Genomic DNA, 20,760 nt, shown 5'->3' with positions numbered 1-20,760 from the left:
TTTAACTCGGTACTGTTTTATTATCAGGCACTCTATGAAGGACTTACCAAATTAATGATCTGTTACTCTGATGTTCTAGTTGGAGAAAAAGAGCAGTAAAGAATATGAACTTGAACATGGGTTAGTTTTTGTGCCTCTGTATCTTGCTTTTCCTGTTAGTTTTTTTGTTTTGCCTTTTTACTGATGTATATTTTGTGTCAATGTTTTGTTGCCCGTTTCCTTTTGCCTTATTTTGTTTTTGTCCCGATGTTGTATTTTGTGTTGTAATTGGCATGACTGCATCACTGTGGTGTCCACATGAAAAAATATATATACAAAAAATAAATAATAATAATTCATAGAAAAACGTAAATTATACAGTATCAACCTGTGTGTGTAACTACAGTAAGTGATGCTCTCTTAAGTCACAAATATAGCCTATTTATGCCAGAATACAGATATAGCCTACATTATTTATGATTATGGTGGTGAGTGACACAGTTGGGTACACACACTTGTACCCAACAAATCAACAGTGTCTATTGGAAATGGAAATAACATGTTATTTCAGGTGACACATCGCCCAGTTCCCTCCATTAACTTTATTTGTATGACTCAATGTCCTCCTGATGTCCTCACCTTATCCCAAACAACCCTGTTAGGTCAACACCAAGCAGCAGCATCCCAGATGGATAAGCATGTTCCTCTGTTCTTTGCATGTGTCTTCCAAAGCCCAGGGTGCCAGGAGGGTCTCCCATGGCAATACTGGCACCCAGCTTTATGCAGTTTACAGTTAATGAAATTCTCAATGTATTTCAAATATATTTCTAGATATAACGCTGTGTCACTGTGTACATATTGCGATAACTTTAACCCCGACAACACTATCTCTAGCAAATAACGTTGCAACACAGGCCACTCTTTAACCGAGAAGTCAAGCGTCTCAGCATTGTCTTAATATGGTCTTTCCATCCCTATCTCCCCATTGTCTTAATATGGGATTCCCGTCCGACCTCAAGTTACCTTCCTCAATGGCACAAAAACTGTGAATGTGAGACGACAGCACTCTCTGCTGACAACATAGCAGAATCACAGACAACTGCCGTCTAAAAAGACAGCCAATCAGAAGTGTAGAAGCCTTGGTATAAAATCTACGTCATTTCCTCCCATCGTTCTTTTTACACCCTGTGCCCAGATATCCATACGGCGTTGTCTCGTGGTGAGTCAAAAAGTGGCATTTTTACGTAAATAAGCCTTCAAATTTCGCCCAAATGAGTCGGATAAACACAGGAAATTCAACTCAGTACATCATACACGGACATATTTTAAAGCAACTGTTTGAATTACGTCAAATGTTCAGTATAAGTAGGAGCTAACGTAGGTAGCTAACTGCTAGCTGCGGACATGCGCCCTGCTCCATAGTTTATACTCGGAAGCGCGCAGCTGGATAGCTTAACGTTTAGTATAGACGCCTTTCTCGTAGCCAGTGTTATAGCTAAAAGTTATCGCCTGCTAGGAACATATTGCCAAGTATTATATACTTATACGAGTGATGTTATTGCTGAACAGATTGACTGAGAGGTTCTAAATGGTTGTTGGCTAAATGTCCCCAGCTAAATTGGTGGAACCAAATGGACTCCTACAGGCCCGAGAGTGTATAAATGTATTCCATTTGTAGTTGTGGTGGTCTATGTGCCTAATGCATACCAAAATAGCGGTCCTTGAAACTAAAGTTTTAGAACAATTGTATTAAACTACTTTGATTTAAGCTTGGTCTCACCCACGGAATTGCTACCTACCACCACATGTCAATGATGGTGATGTTCTCTTGTCCTCCCTGGCCTCTTCCAGCTTTTCCATCTAACTCGTAACGCAGGAAAAGCGGTCACGATGTCCGGAGGTCTGGATGTCCTTCAGATGAAGGAGGAGGATGTGCTGAAGTTCCTAGCAGCATCCACCCACCTGGGAGGAACCAACATGGACTTCCAGATGGAGCAGTACGTCTATAAGAGAAAAAGCGATGGTCAGTGTTGGACTAATCATGCTAATTCAATATAAAGTCGCACACAGAGGCACATATAAATATAAAATTAAGTTTCCCTGAAAAAACATAAAATATGCTCCCAGGTGGTAGTGAAGGGTAGGTGTGGGATATGTACAGTACTTCCATTGGGTGAGGAGTGGTATTAATGTTCATGTTACAGGAACTGTCAAAGCATTTACATCGGAATGTTCAATTTACAACATGCTGGATAGAAAAACTATGAAAAGGAATTAGTTATGTCCTCACAGTAAAAAAAAGAAGCTTAATGGCTATTGTCAGTTTTTCATATAAAAAGGGAGTTTTCCCTGGTGAATTCACATGTTTACCCCATCCAGGATTACACAAATTTGATTTCCATACACTCCCTTTTTATCCTGTGGAGTTTTACACTTGGGAGATGCCTTTGACCAATTTTAACCTGTTGTCCCTATTTTGGACAGGATAAAAAAAGGGATATAAAAGCTCACAACTTAATGCATTGTGAGCTTGTAGATCAGCTGTATGACACCATCGAATGATGGTAGTATAAAACATCTAGGGCTTATTTCCTATAAGGAACACATTTGACGTGTCTTGCTGACGTGTGTAGCTCACTTTCTTTCCTCCGTCTCCAGGTGTGTACATCATCAACCTGAGGAAGACTTGGGAGAAGCTGCTGTTGGCTGCCAGGGCCATCGTTGCAATTGAGAACCCAGCTGATGTGTGCGTCATCTCCTCAAGGAACACTGGACAGGTATGAACACATTCTTTTTAACCACATGAACCCTAGCATCCCTATTCTGGGCATGTCATCATAGGCGAGCATTCTGTGAAAATTGGCAACATGATGTGAAAATGGCATCTACGCATCATGAGCTTGTAGATTGGCTGTTTTTGCTATTACAATAACTAAGTATATAGGGTTTAAATGGTTAAAGTAGCCTTTTTACCTGGTGTCTTTTTAAAAGCTAGTTCTTTACTGTGAAGAGAAATACAATGGGTAGACACGTTTTATTAGCTGAATAATGCGCCTCACGGATCATTTAATTTGTTTATATTTTTTCTATGCACATTATTAAAACCTGCCACTGATGTCGGTGGTTAGGTGTCGGAAGTGTGCTACAGTGACTCGGCCGGGTTTTCTGACGCCACGAGGACTGACGTCCTGTGACTGGGGTTACCTAACAACCTGTGTCACATTAATGCCTGATTTGTGCTTGGGTTGCGTGCCCAAAATACAGTAGCTGAACTACAAGCTCACATCGCAACGTGTTGTGAGCTTGTAGATCGATTATTTTTGGTGCATACGACTAAGTATAAATCGGGTATTGGCCTTGTCACAACAGTCACTCAAGCAAAGTTTGGAAAGAACGTAATTTCTGTAACTTCCCCTTTGTCTTTAGAGAGCAGTGCTGAAGTTTGCCTCTGCTACTGGTGCCAGCACCTTCCAAGGTCGTTTCACCCCTGGAACCTTCACCAATCAGATCCAGGCTGCCTTCAGGGAGCCCCGCCTTCTGATCGTGACGGACCCTCGTGTTGACCATCAGCCACTGACTGAGGCCTCCTACGTCAACATCCCCACCATTGCTCTGTGCAACACAGACTCCCCACTCAGATACGTGGACATTTCCATCCCCTGTAACAACAAGGTGAGGTGGACTGATTTACAAATCTGTTGTAAATTGTGATGTCATGTGACTTGATAAGAGGTTTTTAGTCAATGTATTTTATGATCAAGGTTTAATGGTCTCATAAGGACATCATGCACACAGTTAGAGCCCGTCGCTGTCTCTTCAGTGCAGTTCTGGGTGCAGAATGTGTGCTACAGCAATGCAAGGCCTTGTTTCCCCATCTCTCAGGTGCTCCTTGGGAAGTGGGTACATAGGCCTTGCTACACAGTCAAAATGTTTGTGTTCTATATCTTAATACCCTTGTGGGTTTATTTGACCATGTGTAAGGCCCCATAATGACTGGCAGTGAGTTTTGTACATCATCATAACTGATGGTTTGTGTTCCAGGGTCACCACTCTGTGGGTCTCATGTGGTGGATGCTGGCCAGGGAGGTGCTGAGGTTCAGGGGTACCATCTCCAGGGAGCACCCCTGGGAGGTCATGCCTGATCTCTACTTCTACAGGGATCCTGAGGAGGTGAGATTGACAGCACTGGATTTCATGTCCTCACTTCTATAATGACTTGTTATTTGTCCCAGTATATTACAGATGTTTTAGCAGCCATTGTCTCATCTTAAATGTCACCATTCCTTGCAGATTGAGAAGGAGGAGCAGGCTGCAGCTGAGAAGGCTGTTGGCAAGGAGGAGTTCCAGGGAGAGTGGACCGCCCCAGCCGCTGAGTTCACTCAGCCTGAGGTGACTGACTGGTCTGAGGGTGTGGCTGTTCCATCAGTGCCCATCCAGCAGTTCCCTGCTGGTAAGAACAAATCCACTGATATGTTGTAATGTATGACCTGTTACTTGCGTTCAGCATTTGCTAAACCACAACTTATCCTGTCTCCTTACAGCGACTAGTGCTGCGGCTGCCGCCGCTGCTCCTGCCAAGCCGGCTGCAGGTGAAGGCTTCACTGGTGAGGACTGGAGTGCTCAGCCTGCCACTGAGGACTGGTCTGCTGCCCCCACTGCCCAGGCATCTGACTGGGGCGGAGCCACTGCTGACTGGTCTAATTAGATCACTGACCTTGGCGATGACAATAAAGCAGCTCTTTTTACAGACTCACTCATGACTTGTTTCTGTTTTGTTGTGAACTAAAGGTTATCGGGTCACCTCAGAAAACCTTTTTCAACTATATCGGTAGCTTTGAACTACCTGAATTAGTGTAAATTAATAGTTTTGGGGCCAGAAAGCTTCCATTGCATATATCAAACAAACTCCTGACAAATGTACAGTATATTGTTGATGTAAACCTTGTGTCCAAAACCTTAAAGTACGACTTCACCCCTTTTCAACCTATCTTTTTTTATTTAGATCTTTATTAACACGAGAACAATGGCTTCTTTTGTTGCATTGCAACTTTCCAGGAATAGAAAGCCTGCAGTTTCTATTAGCTTGGATTCCCCATTGATGATGCCACTGGTAGACAGGACTCTGAACTGTCCACAGCCCTCTGAGACAGACCGAATGAAAAAAAAATGGTACCATTTTATCATGAGTATTAGTGAGGACCAATTATATGAAGATAGGTTGAAAATCGGTGAAGTCGTCCTTTGACTTTTCAAATGGAAAAAGAACTTATTCCACTGTAGTTGGTCACAAGCTCTTAATACTTCTCATCTGTTCAAAAAACACTTTAAATGTATTTTTTTTTAATAGTCGAGATACAAGCTCGCAGCCAGATGTGACATGTAGTGATCTTGTAGATAGGCCATTTTTGCTACATATCATGTGACACTGTAATATGACAAAGTAGGCCATTCATTTACAGAAAAGTTGAAATATGGAGATGCAGGTTTCTGTCTGACAGCAAGGATTATGAGTATAACCCTAATTTATAAGAAATAGTCCCAGGTTGGTATTGGGGGCATTTTGAGTGGGAAAAAAATGCGTTTTTCTTGGGAAACACAATGTTTTTCAAAGTACTGCTTAATTCCCAAGTAGTGTGGAGTCTGTGGACTGCAGACCTAAAAAGAAAATAAATCCAACAATAACGTTTTTCTTGGGAAATACAAAATAACTGGGTTTGTGTGTCTGTTTTCGTACAGACATTAACCAAAATACTCTGGCGGAACTAGTATTAGGAGTCCATTGTTTCTTGTAAAAAGTTGTCCAGGAGGAGACACTGTTGCTTAGCAACCAGACCCAGAGTGTCAACGGAGCTTGTTTGGAATGAACGGCGACTATTCTAATTAACTTTGTTCGATAGAGTTAGTAACGTTTTACTAACCGCGTGCTTATGCTTGTTCATGTAACTAAATCAAGGTCGACACTTCCACCATGGTAAGCTAAGTTAATAACTTTTTAAAAGTTGGGTAATACCCAAGCTATGTAATGTTACCATATTAGCTCCACTACAACTTCAGCTAAACAATATTCTTAAAATGATTGTCAGATTTGCGTGCTCATGTTTCACTGGTGGTGGAAAAAGTATTACATTTCTTTACTTAAGTAAAAGTATCAATACTGCAATGTATACTCTGTTACAAGCAGAAGACCCATATTTAAAATGTACTTGAGTAAAAGTATCGGTGTCAAAAGATACTTAAGTACTAAAAGCAAAAGTAATCGTTTACACAATGTAATGGCCCATTTCACAAGTTTCCAAATGTATGAAATCCTTTGAAAATATCCGATCCACAATTCACAAGTCGCAAAGCAATGCCTTGTGAGCATGTAGATCTGCTATTTTCAAATAGCCAAAGTATATATAGGGCAATGTTTTACAAAGTAACTAGTAACTAAAGTTTACAAATAATTGTAGTCGAGTAAAAGTACAATATTTGCCTCTGAGATGTAAGTGGACTAGAAGTTAAAGTACAGAAAATTGGAAATACTCAAGTAAAGTAAAAAAGAATACCTCAAAATATTACTTAAGTAATATTAACTTGAGTAAATTTACTTGGTTACTTTACCCCACTGTGTTTCACAGAATTTGTCTAGGATAAAACCAGCTACTGAGGATGCCACGCTGGTTAATAAACCCAAGGGGAAAAAGTCGCCCCTTGTTGAAGATTTTCTCATCAAAAGGGACTATCTCGGAGCAATTACATTGTTGGAGGTAATGCCACCTGCCGTGAACTTTGTTGAAGGTCTGTGTTTTTGTAAATTCATTGGAAAAATGCTATGGGGTTTTCTCACTTTCAAACATGAGTGAAACAATTTATATCATATTTATAATGTATTCCTTTGGATAGTTTCAGCATGATATAGGCGAGAAAGCAGTGGATGCAAACCTGTGGCTGGGCTACTGTGCTTTCCATCTGTGGGATTACAGAAGAGCTATGGAGGTCTGAAACGGTCTAAAAACAAAAAGCCTATTTCATGCACCATAAAGGTTCTATACATGTAAAACATAACATTGGGATTAATCAAATGACATTCATACTGTATATCCTATGATTTTGCATAACATAATTACTTCCATAGGTGTACAAAGCCCTGACAATGAAGCCAGAATGCAATTCAGAGGTTTGGGGCTACCTTGCCTGCACCCTGTTCCTACTGGGTCATTACAAGGAAGCTGAGGAGGCAGCACTCAAAGGTACCTCACATCCATCCATCCTGACCTCTCACATTACTCCACACTTACACATTCACTCATGAATAATACACGTAAACACAATAGCTCCTCTTGAGCTCACCCATTCACACTACCTTTGTCTTTTTCCAGCCCCTAAAAGTCATCTGCAGAACAGACTGCTGTTCCACCTGTCACACAAGGTCAGCCTTTCCCATGAATGAGCCTCTCTTCTTTAAAGGCCCAATCAGTGGGTCAAACGGGTTGCTTCATCACCAAAAATTACATAAAAATAGCATTGAGTCAATTATTTATACTCTTGGTCATTAACTCAGCTCTTCATAGGGCTAACTATTAATTATTTTTAAACTATACAGTATGCTGTATTTTGGGCCGTAACAGGTTGATTATGGTAATGTTTGTGAATATTGGAGGGAAACATATGTTTAGCAATGCTCAAATAGCATGTATTACAAAATATCTACTAATCAAACTGCTCATGAATGTACAGTATGTGAATATAACCCTAATTTACGTATAATTATGTTCAAAACAATCCTGGTCCTGACAATGTAGAATCACACCAGACTAGAGCACACACAGAACAGTAACATTTTCTTATATTATGGCTCTTTTTCTGGTTCTAGTTCAATGATGAGAAGAAGCTGATGTCATTCCACCAGAACCTGGAGGATGTGACTGAAGACCAGCTGAGCCTGGCTTCCATCCACTACATGCGCTCCCATTACCAGGAGGCCATTGACATCTACCAGCGCATTCTGCTGCAGAACAGGTGAGGTTGTGTGACAACAGAACATACAGCCAGGGTTGGATTGTCTGGGGGAGATGGGACAAAATCCATGCCTCTGTTTTTGATATTCCCCCCTTTGGTCATTCATGCTTATCACCTGCGTGGATATGTTTTATCCCTGCTTCTGGTCATACTGAATTAAACGCATGCATTTCCTTTTGGGAAATATATAGTGTCTGATATGCTTGATAATTTTGTTTGATAATGTCACAATTTAAAAATAATTATTAGTTTATGTAGTGTATGTTAACCACATTTGCACTGGTGTTCCTATAAGTAGGCTTAAAGGGATAGTTCACTCCATGGAAACTTGAATTCATGGATATTTTTTTCTGCTTTAACTTTTTTTTTTATATTACATTTTCTTCCCCCATGTCATGCTACCACTAATTTCACTGCAATGTGTACATATATATAACTATAAATAGGAATTTTAACTTTGACGTGATGGATAAATACATACCACACTGGTCAATTGCATTACACAGGAAAAAATATGTTCACTGTCACATTCATTCACACATACTTATCACACACATGAAAGGGTGTGGGGAGACTGTATGTGGGAGAGAAGAAAGAGGGTTTTCCTTGTTTTGAGAGTAGGACTTTGGCATAATACAGACAGAGATGATGTTGAAAAGGGTAGTTAGATAACAGAAAGGTAAGTATAGTATTATGTTCAGTACAATGGAGTCTTGTTAATGAAAAGTGTGGCAGAGTGGTGTTAGCTTGTTCAAAACACCTGAGTCCATTAATGCTGTTTTGGTCTTCTTCAGAGAATACCTGGCCCTGAATGTGTACGTGGCTCTTTGCTACTACAAACTGGACTACTACGATGTCTCCCAGCAGGTGTTGGCGGTCTACCTGCAGAACTTCCCACATTCTACCATCGCCCTCAACCTCAACGCCTGCAACCACTTCAGGCTCTTCAATGGGAAAGCAGCCGAGGTTACTCTTTATGTATACGTAAACATTTTATGTCACTTTAAGGTACAAGCTATTTGAGATGTTCCATCTGATCCTGTCTGAATATTTTTGTACATCCCTCCTTAGGCTGAGCTGAAGAACCTGATGAACATATCCTCTTCTTCCTTTGAATTTGCCAAGGAGTTAATCCAACACAACTTGGTAAGATTGAGTTACCATTACTGACTGGCTTGTAGAGTTGAGTCAATTAGCAGCATCTCACTCAATGGCAGCTGACTCTCTTTACACAAATAGCTTTTGGTGGTTCCAAATTGTAATTTTTATGCATTATGTCTCTTAGGGTTGTTCGTCCGTCCGTCCGTACGTCCATCCGTCCATCCATCCATCCATCCATCCATCTATACATACATACATACATACATACATACATACATACATTATATAGGTATGTACATACTGTATGTATGTACAGTATGTATGTCCAAACCCTGTGAACGCAATATCTCCGGAATTGCTTCAGTCAAATTCATGACATATGGCGCAAAAGTCCAGTTGGACTCAAGGATGAACTGATTAGAAGTTCATTCATTCATTCAAACCTTTATTTATTCTCGAACGACATTGAGGTTGCCCTCATTTGCAGTGTCCTGGAGATACATCACAGTACAAGTAGGTGGTACAAAAGATCTAGGTCTAGGTCAATGTGGGCTCACAACTATTAAAAAGCTTTCGCACACCTAGATTAAAAGGTGCATAGGTAAGGCATACAATTAACAACGAGTTGTTGTCAGTGGCATACAACCACCATGCAGTATTTGTAGTCATTATTATTATTTTGCTAGTGAAAGTGTTTCATTAACATACTGTATGATGGGTCTTTTTAAGAAGGACGATCTGAATGATCTGAATTAATATTGAATACTGACTTTGAAAATGTCATCTGCCTAAGACCACGAATAACCAGCAGTTGCAAACTGATCTGGAAATGTGATGTCATGATGTTATGATTTATGGTGATGCTGAGGGCTGATGTCTGGTGTTTTCAGGTTGTGTTTCGCGGTGGGGAGGGAGCTTTACAAGCGTTTCCTGCTTTGATAGATGTTATACCTGAGGCTCGGCTCAACCTGGTCATCTATCATCTCAGACAAGGTGAGTGTATAATGCTCTCATGCTAAACCTGTGTTATTGTTGTCCTTTTTGTCATTGACAAGTATACTTTGTTTGCCATACAGGCTAGCCGTCTACAAATGGGTCAGTGTGTGTGTGTGTGTGTGTGTGTGGGGGGCACATTTCTTGTGCCCCCCCAGCCAGTAGGTCACCGAAGGCCAAGAACTAATGTTTTTCACACGTTTTATACTTTTTGAACTATAATGAAGACAATGGCGGTTTGATTGGGCTGAAACCTTGCTCATATTTGGAGTCATACTGTACGTCATAGATACTGTACGTCTTAGATGACTGAGTGGAGCCACACCATTCCCATGTGGATCCACATGATTATTAGATTTCTTTTACGCATACAGTGTGCAGGTGATGCTAATGGATTACAGGTCATGTGTTTGCTTTTCACAGATGAGGTCCAGGAAGCTTATAACCTGATCAAAGACTTAGAACTCAGCGTACCACAGGTAGAATCATCATTCCCTTTACTTCTCATGTTTGTTACTTCCCCTTCCATGTTATTCGTGGTTCCCCACGTTTCCATGTGTTAGGATTTAAGATGATACCTGTGCTTTCGCCTTCCAATTTCCTTCTCTATTAATCCTTATCCAACATAATAATGAATTGCATTTTTATAGCGCTTTTTCCAAGTGCTCAAAGCGCTTTACAATGGTTCATTCATTCATACAGGTACACATACATTAACATACAAGTACACAATGATGTTGACATGTGGTGAGCATTTGTGTAATAACACACCCTCCTCCTCCCCTTCCCTCCATTCTCTCTCTCTCTCTCATATTATCTCACTCTCTCAATCACACACATTCTATCTTCCTCTCTCTCTCTCTCTCTCTCTCTCTCTCTCTCTCTCTCTCTCTCTCTCTCTCTCTCTCTCTGGTTCAGGGCAGTGTTAGTTTTAATACAGCTCAGCGCCCAGTAAGTGTGTGCGTGTTCCTTTCTATCCCCCCCTCTCCATGTCAGAGTCAGTTCAGTTTTAGCAATAAGCTCCATGGACATTTGCATTGTGAAGAACATCTTCTCTTCATACTGTACCTCCGTACTTGAATTCTTTCTGTTCTCTCAGGAATACATTTTGAAGGCGGTGGTGAATGCAGAACTGGGACAAGACACGGCCTCAGTAAGTTGGTGCACTGGTAGAATTTTTGGGGAGTTGTGGAGTTGGCTATGGTACTGTATGCAAGTTCTCATCACACCAACTCACTAAAAAAAACCGGACCGGAGAGTTAGTCGACATCATAATCACCATGTCCCAGGTTTTATTCCAGCTGGAGACCTTAGCTGCATGTACTTCCCCTATTTCTGCCTTCAGTATCATGTCTCTCTACTTTCTAAATATAACAAAAACAGTCTTCACAATCTTCACTGGCTCCCAATAAAATCAAGGATTAGTTAGTTATTAAGTTATTAAGATCCTGCAACTGGGAACTGCCGTATAAATCTCTAAATGTCCTGGCTCCATCTTATCTGTCTTAAATGACATCATCAACTTGAGACGGGCGTTGCCCCCCTTGAGTAAAAGATGTTACTATTTCTAAAATAAATTAAATATTTAAGGTGTTTTTAATTTATATAGAGGGTTATAGATGGCAATTATAAAGTATTCAGGCATATAATGCTTATTAGCCAGGGTTTCTTTTAAAAACGCCCAGTTTTTTTTTGAAGAATGTTTTCCATTGCACAGATTTGAATGTTTTATTTTTTGAACAGATTGTATCAAAAGTAGTTTTGTATCATTGCTATACCACATTTAATAGCATTCTCTTTGACGTGGCAGGGTGATCATCTCAAAATGGCTCAGCAGCTTTTCCAAGCTGTTGGTTCATCACCCAGTGAATGTGGTGAGTGTGACACCCCCACTTTCTCCTGCCTCACCACCCATCCCCTGATCCCCTACCCAGGGTACATACAGTATCTCATGACCATCCCTTGGCCTTGACAGTCTTTTTTTGCTTTGTGTAAATCCTGATTAATACTTGTGTCCCATTCCGAAATTAGCAGACTTACAAGCTCACAAAGCATCACACTGCAACGCGTTGTAGATTGGCTATTTCCGAGCGCAAACCATCATACGATGGATTACATTAACTATAAAGAATCCATGCACTACATACTCATACAGAAGTAGCACTGTAATTCTGAGTGTAACTCACCTCTTGTGTTTCTTTGTGAAACAGACACCATTCCTGGCAGACAGTGTTTAGCCTCCTACTTCTTTCTGCTTCGCCAGTTTGACGATGTTCTCCTTTACCTCAGCTCTATCAAGGTAAAAGGTGAACTGTTAACACATGTTCTTGTGTCTTATCTGTTCTACTATGTGTCTGTTATGGGTTGTGCTGTTATTAGTATTTCTTTTAATGCCTGTCTTTTGTGTGACAACTTCCAACTTCAAGTTTATTGTCACATAACAGCAGGTTTACAGGAGTAAAGTAGTGGGTGAAATTATTTTCTGTACAAGCTTCCACCAATTGCAGTTACAAAATAGATAGTCATGAAAACAGGAAAATGTCAAGTAACAAAACAATATCAAATGTACATATCAAATGTGTTCTCAAAGAATTAAATAGAAATAAAGCAGAGACCTTCATTCCCTTGTGCAAATAAGAGACATCCCTTAGCAGCAGATATCAATTAGGAAATGTCATATATATGAAATGTGTGGGAATAAGGGGTCCATATACAGTATAGTGATATAGTAACTATCGCTATATGTCTATATTCACAGGCATATATACATTGTGATGGCAAGGCAGTGTATTCACAGACATACATAAAGCGATAGTACCAGTGAGACCTACATGGCGAGGCGCATGGTGGCTGTGGAGACTACGTTCAGTATTTGATATACTGTTTGTATACCAGTATGCTTATGTGTTTATTTATCCTGTGCATTTAAGCAAAGGTAGTCGATCCTGAACCGGCAAGATCACACCCATAATGCATTACATGAACAGACCAAGCCGAGCCTAAATGCAGGTGAAATGTTTGTGTTGGGGCATTACGTGAGAAAAGGTCAAAGTTCAGGGTTGGATTTTCTGGGGGCGATGGATTTGGAATCCATGCCTCTACTTTTGACAGGAGTCTCAGTCTACGGCTTGGTACCAAAGGGGTCAGCTGTCTATAACAGAGTTTGTCTGTACTGTATGTCCCCCCAAATGTTGCCCAAAAATGAAGTTGTTGTATGGAGATAACCGAAGTCATGACCTATGGCAGTGGTTCTCAAACTTTTTCATGTCAAGGACCCCCAAATGGACACTTATTACCCCACGGACCCCCATTTGAAAAGATAAGCCAGGGACCCCAATAAGAGAAGGTTTTTATGGCTCTCTAGCAGTGATTCTCAGAGAACCAATGACCTATGGGACACTATATTCTGTGTCCCATAGGTCAGGAGCCTATCTCCTGTTTCATTAGAGTGAGGCGGCTTGATGTAAAAGTACACCCCCGGACATGACGCTAGTACTGTGTGTCACAGGGACGCACCCTCAATCCAACCCTTGATGTTGAGTGCCAAACAAAGATGCATCACGTACAATTTTTATGTCTTTGGTATGACTCGGCCAGGGATTGAACCTGCGACCTCTCAGTATTAGGGCGGACTCTCTGACCACAAAACTGCCACTAAACTGGCCTTGTGGCTTGCCATCACAAACATCGAGCTCCTCATGACTTCAGACTGGCCTGTCTTGTTATTTATTATTAATCAACAATAGTCCTGTTTCTCTGACTTTCCTGTCCTCAGAAGTACTTCCCCAATGATGACGTCTTCAATTACAACTATGGTCAAGCAAAAGCTGCCATTGGCAACTACGCGGAGGCTGAGGAGGTACCAGTCATGAGCTTATCCCCTCACGGTTAATAGAAGATGGAAAATGTTTATATTAATCCACTCTTATGTGTATCATTTCACTACCTTCTAGGCCTTCCTGCTCATTCAGAATGACTCTATCAAGAGTGACTACGTGTACCAGAGCTGGCTGGTACGCAGCTGTACGTTAGTATTCCTCTATAATATATTGTTGAATTTGAATTAATTTGACCTTTAACCACATTAACCCTTGTGTCCTTGTTTTTTTGTGAGGGGGGTCAAACATTTTCAAAACTTTTCATAAAAACTAAAACAAATGAAACAATGAAAATAGGGCAAATAGCATCTTTACAAGCTCACATTGTGAGCTTGTACTGTAAGTGTGGGAAGGTTAATCGGTCCTGCCTGTTTGTTGTAGGTTTGTGTGTTTGTTTCTTAGCAATATAAGTTGAGAACAGATTGGTACATTTTCTTTGAACTTTTGGGTTGTGAAAAAAAACCTTGATAAGAAACTATTATTATTATTAGTTTGTTTTGTTTATTTTTTACATTATACCTGTATAGGAATCTTGTCTTGTCCTTGTATTAACACCAAATAGACCACCATATTAATAGCTGCATGTCATTTGTTTCAGACATAATGAATGGCAAAGCTCAGCTTGCCTGGGAGCATTACCTGAAGATGGAGACCTCAGCTGAGTCTTTCAGCCTCCTGCAGCTCATAGCTAATGACTGTTACAAGGTATAGCATGTTTACATGGTGCTCCAGTGGGATTTGCAAGAATTTACAAGAATTCCTTGATCACCAACTTGACACGGAACCAAATAGTAAGGAGTACATAGGTCAGAGACAATATTATTGTCATCCTAGAAAGGTCTTTCCACAACTAAATAGGGGCGGATGGTGGTGTATGTTAGTACTAGGAAACAAGCAACAGATAATTGTCTGCATTCCGCTGGTTTCCTGTGGCTGTTCATGTCCAGTTCAAAACACTGGTGATGACCTACAAGGCGGCCATGGGCGTGACCGCCTATGATCCAACCCTACAATCCATCCCACACACTAGTCAGCAATTCCTCACTGACATTCCAGCTGGCCCATACCCTTCTCCCTCCTGGCCCCCGAGCTGTTGAATGACCTGTGACTTCGCCCCATCCGTCAGGATTGTATAGTCTCTGGCCATCTTCTGCAGCAGTCTTATTCACTTTGTTGTTTACTTGATCAACAAAGTTATTACTGCAGCATGCTCAGATTGTTGCTGCAGCATATCTTTGTTATCATAGCATTCTAATCTCATGGCTACTTGCCCTGTGGTCGTTGACAAATGGCACTTAAACTGACCTTGCCCTTTAGTAAGTCACTCTGGATAAGAGCTAAAAATGCCTAGGAAGTGTCATTTGTAATTGTAGCTTTTTGGGAGTGGGGGTGAAGATGTGAGGTTAACCATGTAACCATATGGACCCCTAGCATCCCTATTTTGGGAATACATAGGCAAACATTTGGTGGAAAGAACTTTCAGTGAAAATAGCGGATCTAATACTTTGTGAGCTTGTAGATCTGCTATTTTCGTAGATATTTAACTGATATAATGACATACCGGTACCCACAATAAGGATGCCAGGGTTAATGTGGAATCCTGATGACTCAGCCAGATGCCTACATGCGTTATGGTTCTAAGGAAATTAAGTGAGTGAGAAGGTGCTTGGGTAGCACAGCAGTGGTAAATCAGCTCCCCACCACCGTGGAGTCTGGGGGTTCGAATCAAACGGTTATGATGTTTCACACAAATTTCCCCCCTTCCACAGATGGGGCAGTTTTACTATGCGGCAAAAGCTTTTAGCGTCCTGGAAAGACTGGACCCTACACCAGAGTACTGGGAGGGGAAACGAGGGGCCTGTGTGGGAGTCTTTCAACTCATTTTAGCTGGGAGAGAATCAAGGTACAGTACGCCCTTCTTATATTTGCTACAGCAGAGTACCAAACCCACAAACTGCATACACTGCAAAATCATAGTGTTAATTAGTTCTGAGAATGTGAAAATTGACCTTTAGGCCATTTATACAAAGTTAAATTAACTCTCAGGATATTGCTTCATTGGATCATTGGTTTTCTCACTGTCATTGCTTTGTAAACTGCAGCAACAACAAAAATATACATTACATGGTAAACATATACTGTAGCTGACATTCTTATAGTGACTTATGTGTGCAACTGTCGAACAGATTGTACTTCCTAGTTCACCAACAAATAACCAAAAGAACAAACATCAGAATCATAGAGCACGGACAATGTTTCTAATGTACTCTTATAAGAAAACATAAGAACATTGTGTGTGTGTGTGTGTGTGTGTGTGTGTGTGTGTGTGTGTGTGTGTGTGTGTGTGTGTGTGTGTGTGTGTGTGTGTGTGTGTGTGTGTGTGTGTGTGTGTGTGTGCGCGCGCGCGTGCGTGTGTGTGTGTGTGTGCGTCTTTCCTCAGTGAGCGCTTGAAAGAAGTGTTGCGTTTGCTGAGGGACACAGGGAGCCCTGAGGTCGAATACCTCAAGAGGATTCTGAAGAAATGGGCAAAAGACAAGAGGGTTTCTTTGTGAATGTAAGCCTTTTTTAACTCAAGGACCAGTGCTTAGACTGGATTAACAACGCCTGCCTCATCATATTGTGATACGTGACCCACTAATGATATAATGTCCACACTTCATTGTTTTTACTCAACTTTATTATGTGAACCAGCCCTAACTCGGGCTATTGTTCGGTCATATCATAGCCCATATCTGCAAAGCCGTCTAACACTCTTTAGAGAACAGTATTTCCAGCCACAGTATAACACAGACGTAGCAGGAGAGAGAAAGGCAACATTCCCCCTGGGTACTGGTAATTTATACATAAACTACCTGAAGCCCAACCCCCTACCTGTACAGCCACCAACCCACAATGCACTCCAATTAGCTGTACAGGCTGCACCCATTGGTTCACAGCCCATTAGTGATTGGCTGGCTGGGTCTCCAAACATAACTCTCTGTATTATAACATAGGAAACTGACACACATGTACAAGGTATTACACTGCCTCCCCAAATCAAAATGTCCTTGCTCCTGAGGAATCACACAATGTCTCTCGGGTAAGTGGGGGATGTTGAGTATCCATGTGGACATTTACTGACCATGTAGGGGTGGTGGCGGGGGGAGTCCATGGAAGGTGTATGGCAGGGGTCATACCTGTGGGTGAAGGCGTGGGGACATAGATGGGTTTTGGGGCACGGTCACTGTTTACAGTGTCCCTCTGGAGCCAGATAGCTCAGTGAAGGGTAGGGGGCACAGAGCTCAGATCTCTTAGCAAAGGACAACAGGAAGGTGGCATCAGCGTTGCCTGAGGAGCTCTGATGGGGGATGGAAATCACACACTACAGAGCCAGTCTGTCCCTGTGGAGTGGGGATGGAAACCCCACGGTATAACGCCATTCTGTCCTGTGGATTGGAGAGGGAAACCCCACAGTTTAGAGCCAGTCTGTCACTGTGGAGTGCCTCCCTCCTTCTCCTGTGTGCCATCTGGACCCAGTAGACCACTTCACCAATCCGCTCCAAGACCCCGCAGGAGCACACCCGTTAACAGTCCAGTTTGGGACATCTGCCTTTTTTTCTGGGGGCTGTAGACCCAGATAAGCTCAACAGTCTGAAATTGCCTACCCTGTGCATACCCTGGGCCTTCACATCATAATTCCTCACCCCTGCACCCCACAGTTGTCTCCTGGCAAAGTTGTGTGCTGATTCTAGGCAGACCAGAAACATCCTGGCATACTTTGTGGTAGAGGGAGAGCCAGGAGGCTGCTTTAATGCCAGCTTGGCGAGCGTGTGGATTTCTCTGTGCAGCATGAGTAGTGCAGGTGTGTAGGCTGCTGAGTCCTGGACAGCAGAGCTGCAGGCCATGAGCACCATGGGCAAGTCCCTCTAGTGTTCAATTGTGACAAGAGGCAGTTGCACCGCCCAAATCCTGTTTCAAATATTTTTAATTGTGAAGCACAGGATCAAAGACTTTATATATTTATGATCAAAACAATGAAGTGATTCCCTATTTTCCTTTTTTCCCCAAAAACCAAACAGAAACATACACACAAAATAAACAGGTAAAAATAAATAAACTGTACATATTACAATTATTTACAAATACATACTACAATCAAACCCAAACAAAAAGTACCCCCCCCCCCCTCTTGGGTCTCTAGCTCTAATATTTTTGTATTCATATATTACAATATTGTATTACATAGTTCAATCCCGAAATTCTGTAGATTGGGGCATAGGGCATAGCTGTGTAATAGATTTCAATCTGCTGAATTACACTTATCACACAGGGGTAAGAAGTCCGACTTTTTTTGTGTAATTTTACTTTTGAGCACTGCCCAAATCCTATTGAAACGTTCCACCAGCCTGTCTCTTTGGGGATGTAACTTGAAATTTGCTGGGGCTGGAGGGGTCCACTCCACAACCAGGTCAGGGGCAAGGTTGACCCCTCCTGGTGCCTGGCTCCCCAAGGTGATCTGGTGAGCTACCTCTGGTTGTCTCAGTATTTCTTGTGCTGCAGCTACTAATATGGCAGGAGGGGTTGCCTCCCTACCTGGGGTGAGGGGAAGGTGAGAATAATGTTGTCCAGGGTGGATTTGGTGGTGTGAGCTGATGTTGGGTTGGCAGCTAGACCTGGGTGGTGGAGTTAGCTTCTTCCAGTCTGTCCTCACTGGATTCTATGTATTTAAACTTTACGAACCCATTTGACAGGGGCTTTGCAGACGCTCTGGGCTGAGGGTGTGTGTGTGTGTGTGTGTGTGTGTGTGTGTGTGTGTACGTGTGCATGTGCGTGTGCGTGTGTGTGTGTGTGTGTGTGTGTGTGTGTGTGTGTGTGTGTGCAAGTACTGACTATTAGCGTTTATGTAGAGCCTATTGATGCAGTGTGGGAAACAGAACTGGAATATGGCTTAATGCTAGAGATACTTGCTTGGTACTGTGTCTGTGTGTGTTTCCGTGCCTTGCCGTGTCTATGCTAGGCTGAAGTGAAATTTGGACTTGTGTGGGTTATTGTTTGAACATCTTGACAGTCACCATGTGTGCACAGGGTTATGGGTGCTGTTCCACGGTGATTGTTTGCATACTCGTCCAATGCAGTGATGTCGCCATATGGGAATTACCTGTTGGCTGTGGGTGTGAATCATCCATCGTTGAACCCTGCTTCACCAGCCATCCGAGCAGTGTTACCTCTCACTCCTCTAAGTACTGCATATAAAGTTTCCAGGGCTCCATCTAGGGTTTCTGAAAGGCGCTATATAAATTCTAGTTCTCCATCATCACCACTATCTTTGATTTTTTTGCCGACTTGATGTAACTTGCCTAACTTCGACCTTTCTCAACTAATCGACCTATAAGCTATGCCAGATGCTCACAGTATTTTACCTACCGATGGCCAGATGAAGTGTTCATTATGAAATAATAGCCATATTTTTCTTCTGACACTAATGTAATGCCTCCTCCATTAATGATTACTCAACTTTAATAATGTGAACCAGCCCTAACTCAAGGTTCAAACCGAGGATCTTTATTGTTAAGTCTTGGGTACAGGTACATAAGAGCAAATATTTTTTGTTCGGCTCCTCTGACATTGTAGCAGCATAGTAACAGTCATAAACAACAACATACATATACAGTATATGTTTGCTGTTTTTTTGTTTAGTAGCCGCAAATAGAGACAAAGTGACTTCCACTGTTAACATTTTGTCAGCATGTCAAATCCTGTAAAAGTGACCCATATGGCATGGGCAGGGGGGGCTTTGTGGGTGTTCGGAGGAATATGGAATATTGTAGCCCTCTAATAGACTTGAGAACAGTTAGTTATTTCCAGCCACAGTATGAAACATAATTTATACAGGGTAGAACATTGGTGTCGAACAGATCTTGCGTCATGTTAGCTTGAAGATTGTTATTTTCGGCAGGCAACACCATTGTGCGATGAAATGTAAATTAAGCTTAACAGACGTAGCGGGAGGGAGAGAGAACTTTCCCCTTGAGTATTGGGAATATTGGAGGCCCGCCCAGCCCCCCACCCTTGCATCCGCCAACCACAACACACCCCCAGATAGCTGCACAGGGTGCACCCATGGTTGACAGCCCATAAGAGAGTGGCAGACTGTGTCTCCAAACAAAACTCTATCTATAACATGGGAAACTGACACACATTATGTATGGGTCATTCATTACATAATCAAATCAAATCATATTTTGTCATACAACTCATATAACCAAGTGCCAGTGTTTCATGTGTATGATTCTCCAGTGAGAGGATGCTGTGCATTTTAATCACACTCTATGTATTTTGTTTATGGAAGAAATGTTTTATTGTGTTGTTGTAACTGTTGCACAGTGTATTTTCTGTACATGTTACAAGTTTGTAGGCTATAATGTATGCAGTAATGTGAATTGACTGAGTTTATTTTCTGTCTATAATTGGATCATTTTGTAATTTAGTTTTGTATATATTTATTATGGTCACAATTTTCTGTAAACATTTAATTACCGTATATCTATGTGACCTAGGTATACATGTTGTTTGTTTAGAAGAATGGTATCATCCAGATAATGTACCTGCAGCAGGGATCTATATAAAAGGCTGTCAGGTCTTCAGGGTTTTAGTCAAGTTGGGTATGATTGTGCTCTGCAGCATGTAAATAAAATCACAGATGATTAAATAGATCCCTGTCTCATGAATTCTCTGTGTGGTAATTCCAGCCGTTATACCGGACAAAAAGCCAAGCAGACACTCTTATCCAGAGTGACTTACAATAAGCAAGGTATCATTCACATAGCCT

General features: G+C 41.6%; 2 protein-coding genes across 2 annotated transcripts; both read left to right on the top strand.

Moving 5' to 3' along the window:
- The first annotated feature begins 1,157 nt into the window (after positions 1-1,157).
- LOC311055683 (small ribosomal subunit protein uS2-like) lies at positions 1,158-4,732 on the top strand. Its single transcript, XM_084071949.1, has 7 exons — positions 1,158-1,198; positions 1,831-2,002; positions 2,638-2,756; positions 3,406-3,651; positions 4,021-4,149; positions 4,270-4,429; positions 4,521-4,732. Exons 2-7 carry the CDS (start codon positions 1,870-1,872, stop codon positions 4,682-4,684), a joined length of 951 nt encoding a protein of 316 aa, XP_083928075.1. The 5' UTR covers positions 1,158-1,198; positions 1,831-1,869; the 3' UTR covers positions 4,685-4,732.
- A 2,378-nt stretch (positions 4,733-7,110) lies between these two features.
- LOC311055550 (intraflagellar transport protein 56-like) lies at positions 7,111-16,504 on the top strand (the record flags this gene model as incomplete). Its single annotated transcript, XM_084071786.1, has 15 exons — positions 7,111-7,211; positions 7,341-7,390; positions 7,835-7,980; positions 8,775-8,946; positions 9,052-9,126; positions 9,972-10,074; positions 10,498-10,553; positions 11,174-11,227; positions 11,885-11,948; positions 12,285-12,373; positions 13,850-13,933; positions 14,028-14,097; positions 14,551-14,657; positions 15,722-15,855; positions 16,393-16,504. Exons 1-15 carry the CDS (start codon positions 7,115-7,117, stop codon positions 16,502-16,504), a joined length of 1,413 nt encoding a protein of 470 aa, XP_083927912.1. The 5' UTR covers positions 7,111-7,114.
- Positions 16,505-20,760: the final 4,256 nt, after the last annotated feature.

Source organism: Gymnoscopelus microlampas (assembly GCF_963454915.1).
Source record: "Gymnoscopelus microlampas genome assembly, chromosome: 11".
Classification (NCBI taxonomy): Eukaryota; Metazoa; Chordata; class Actinopteri; order Myctophiformes; family Myctophidae; genus Gymnoscopelus; species Gymnoscopelus microlampas.
This window is presented reverse-complemented; position numbering and strand designations above follow the sequence as displayed.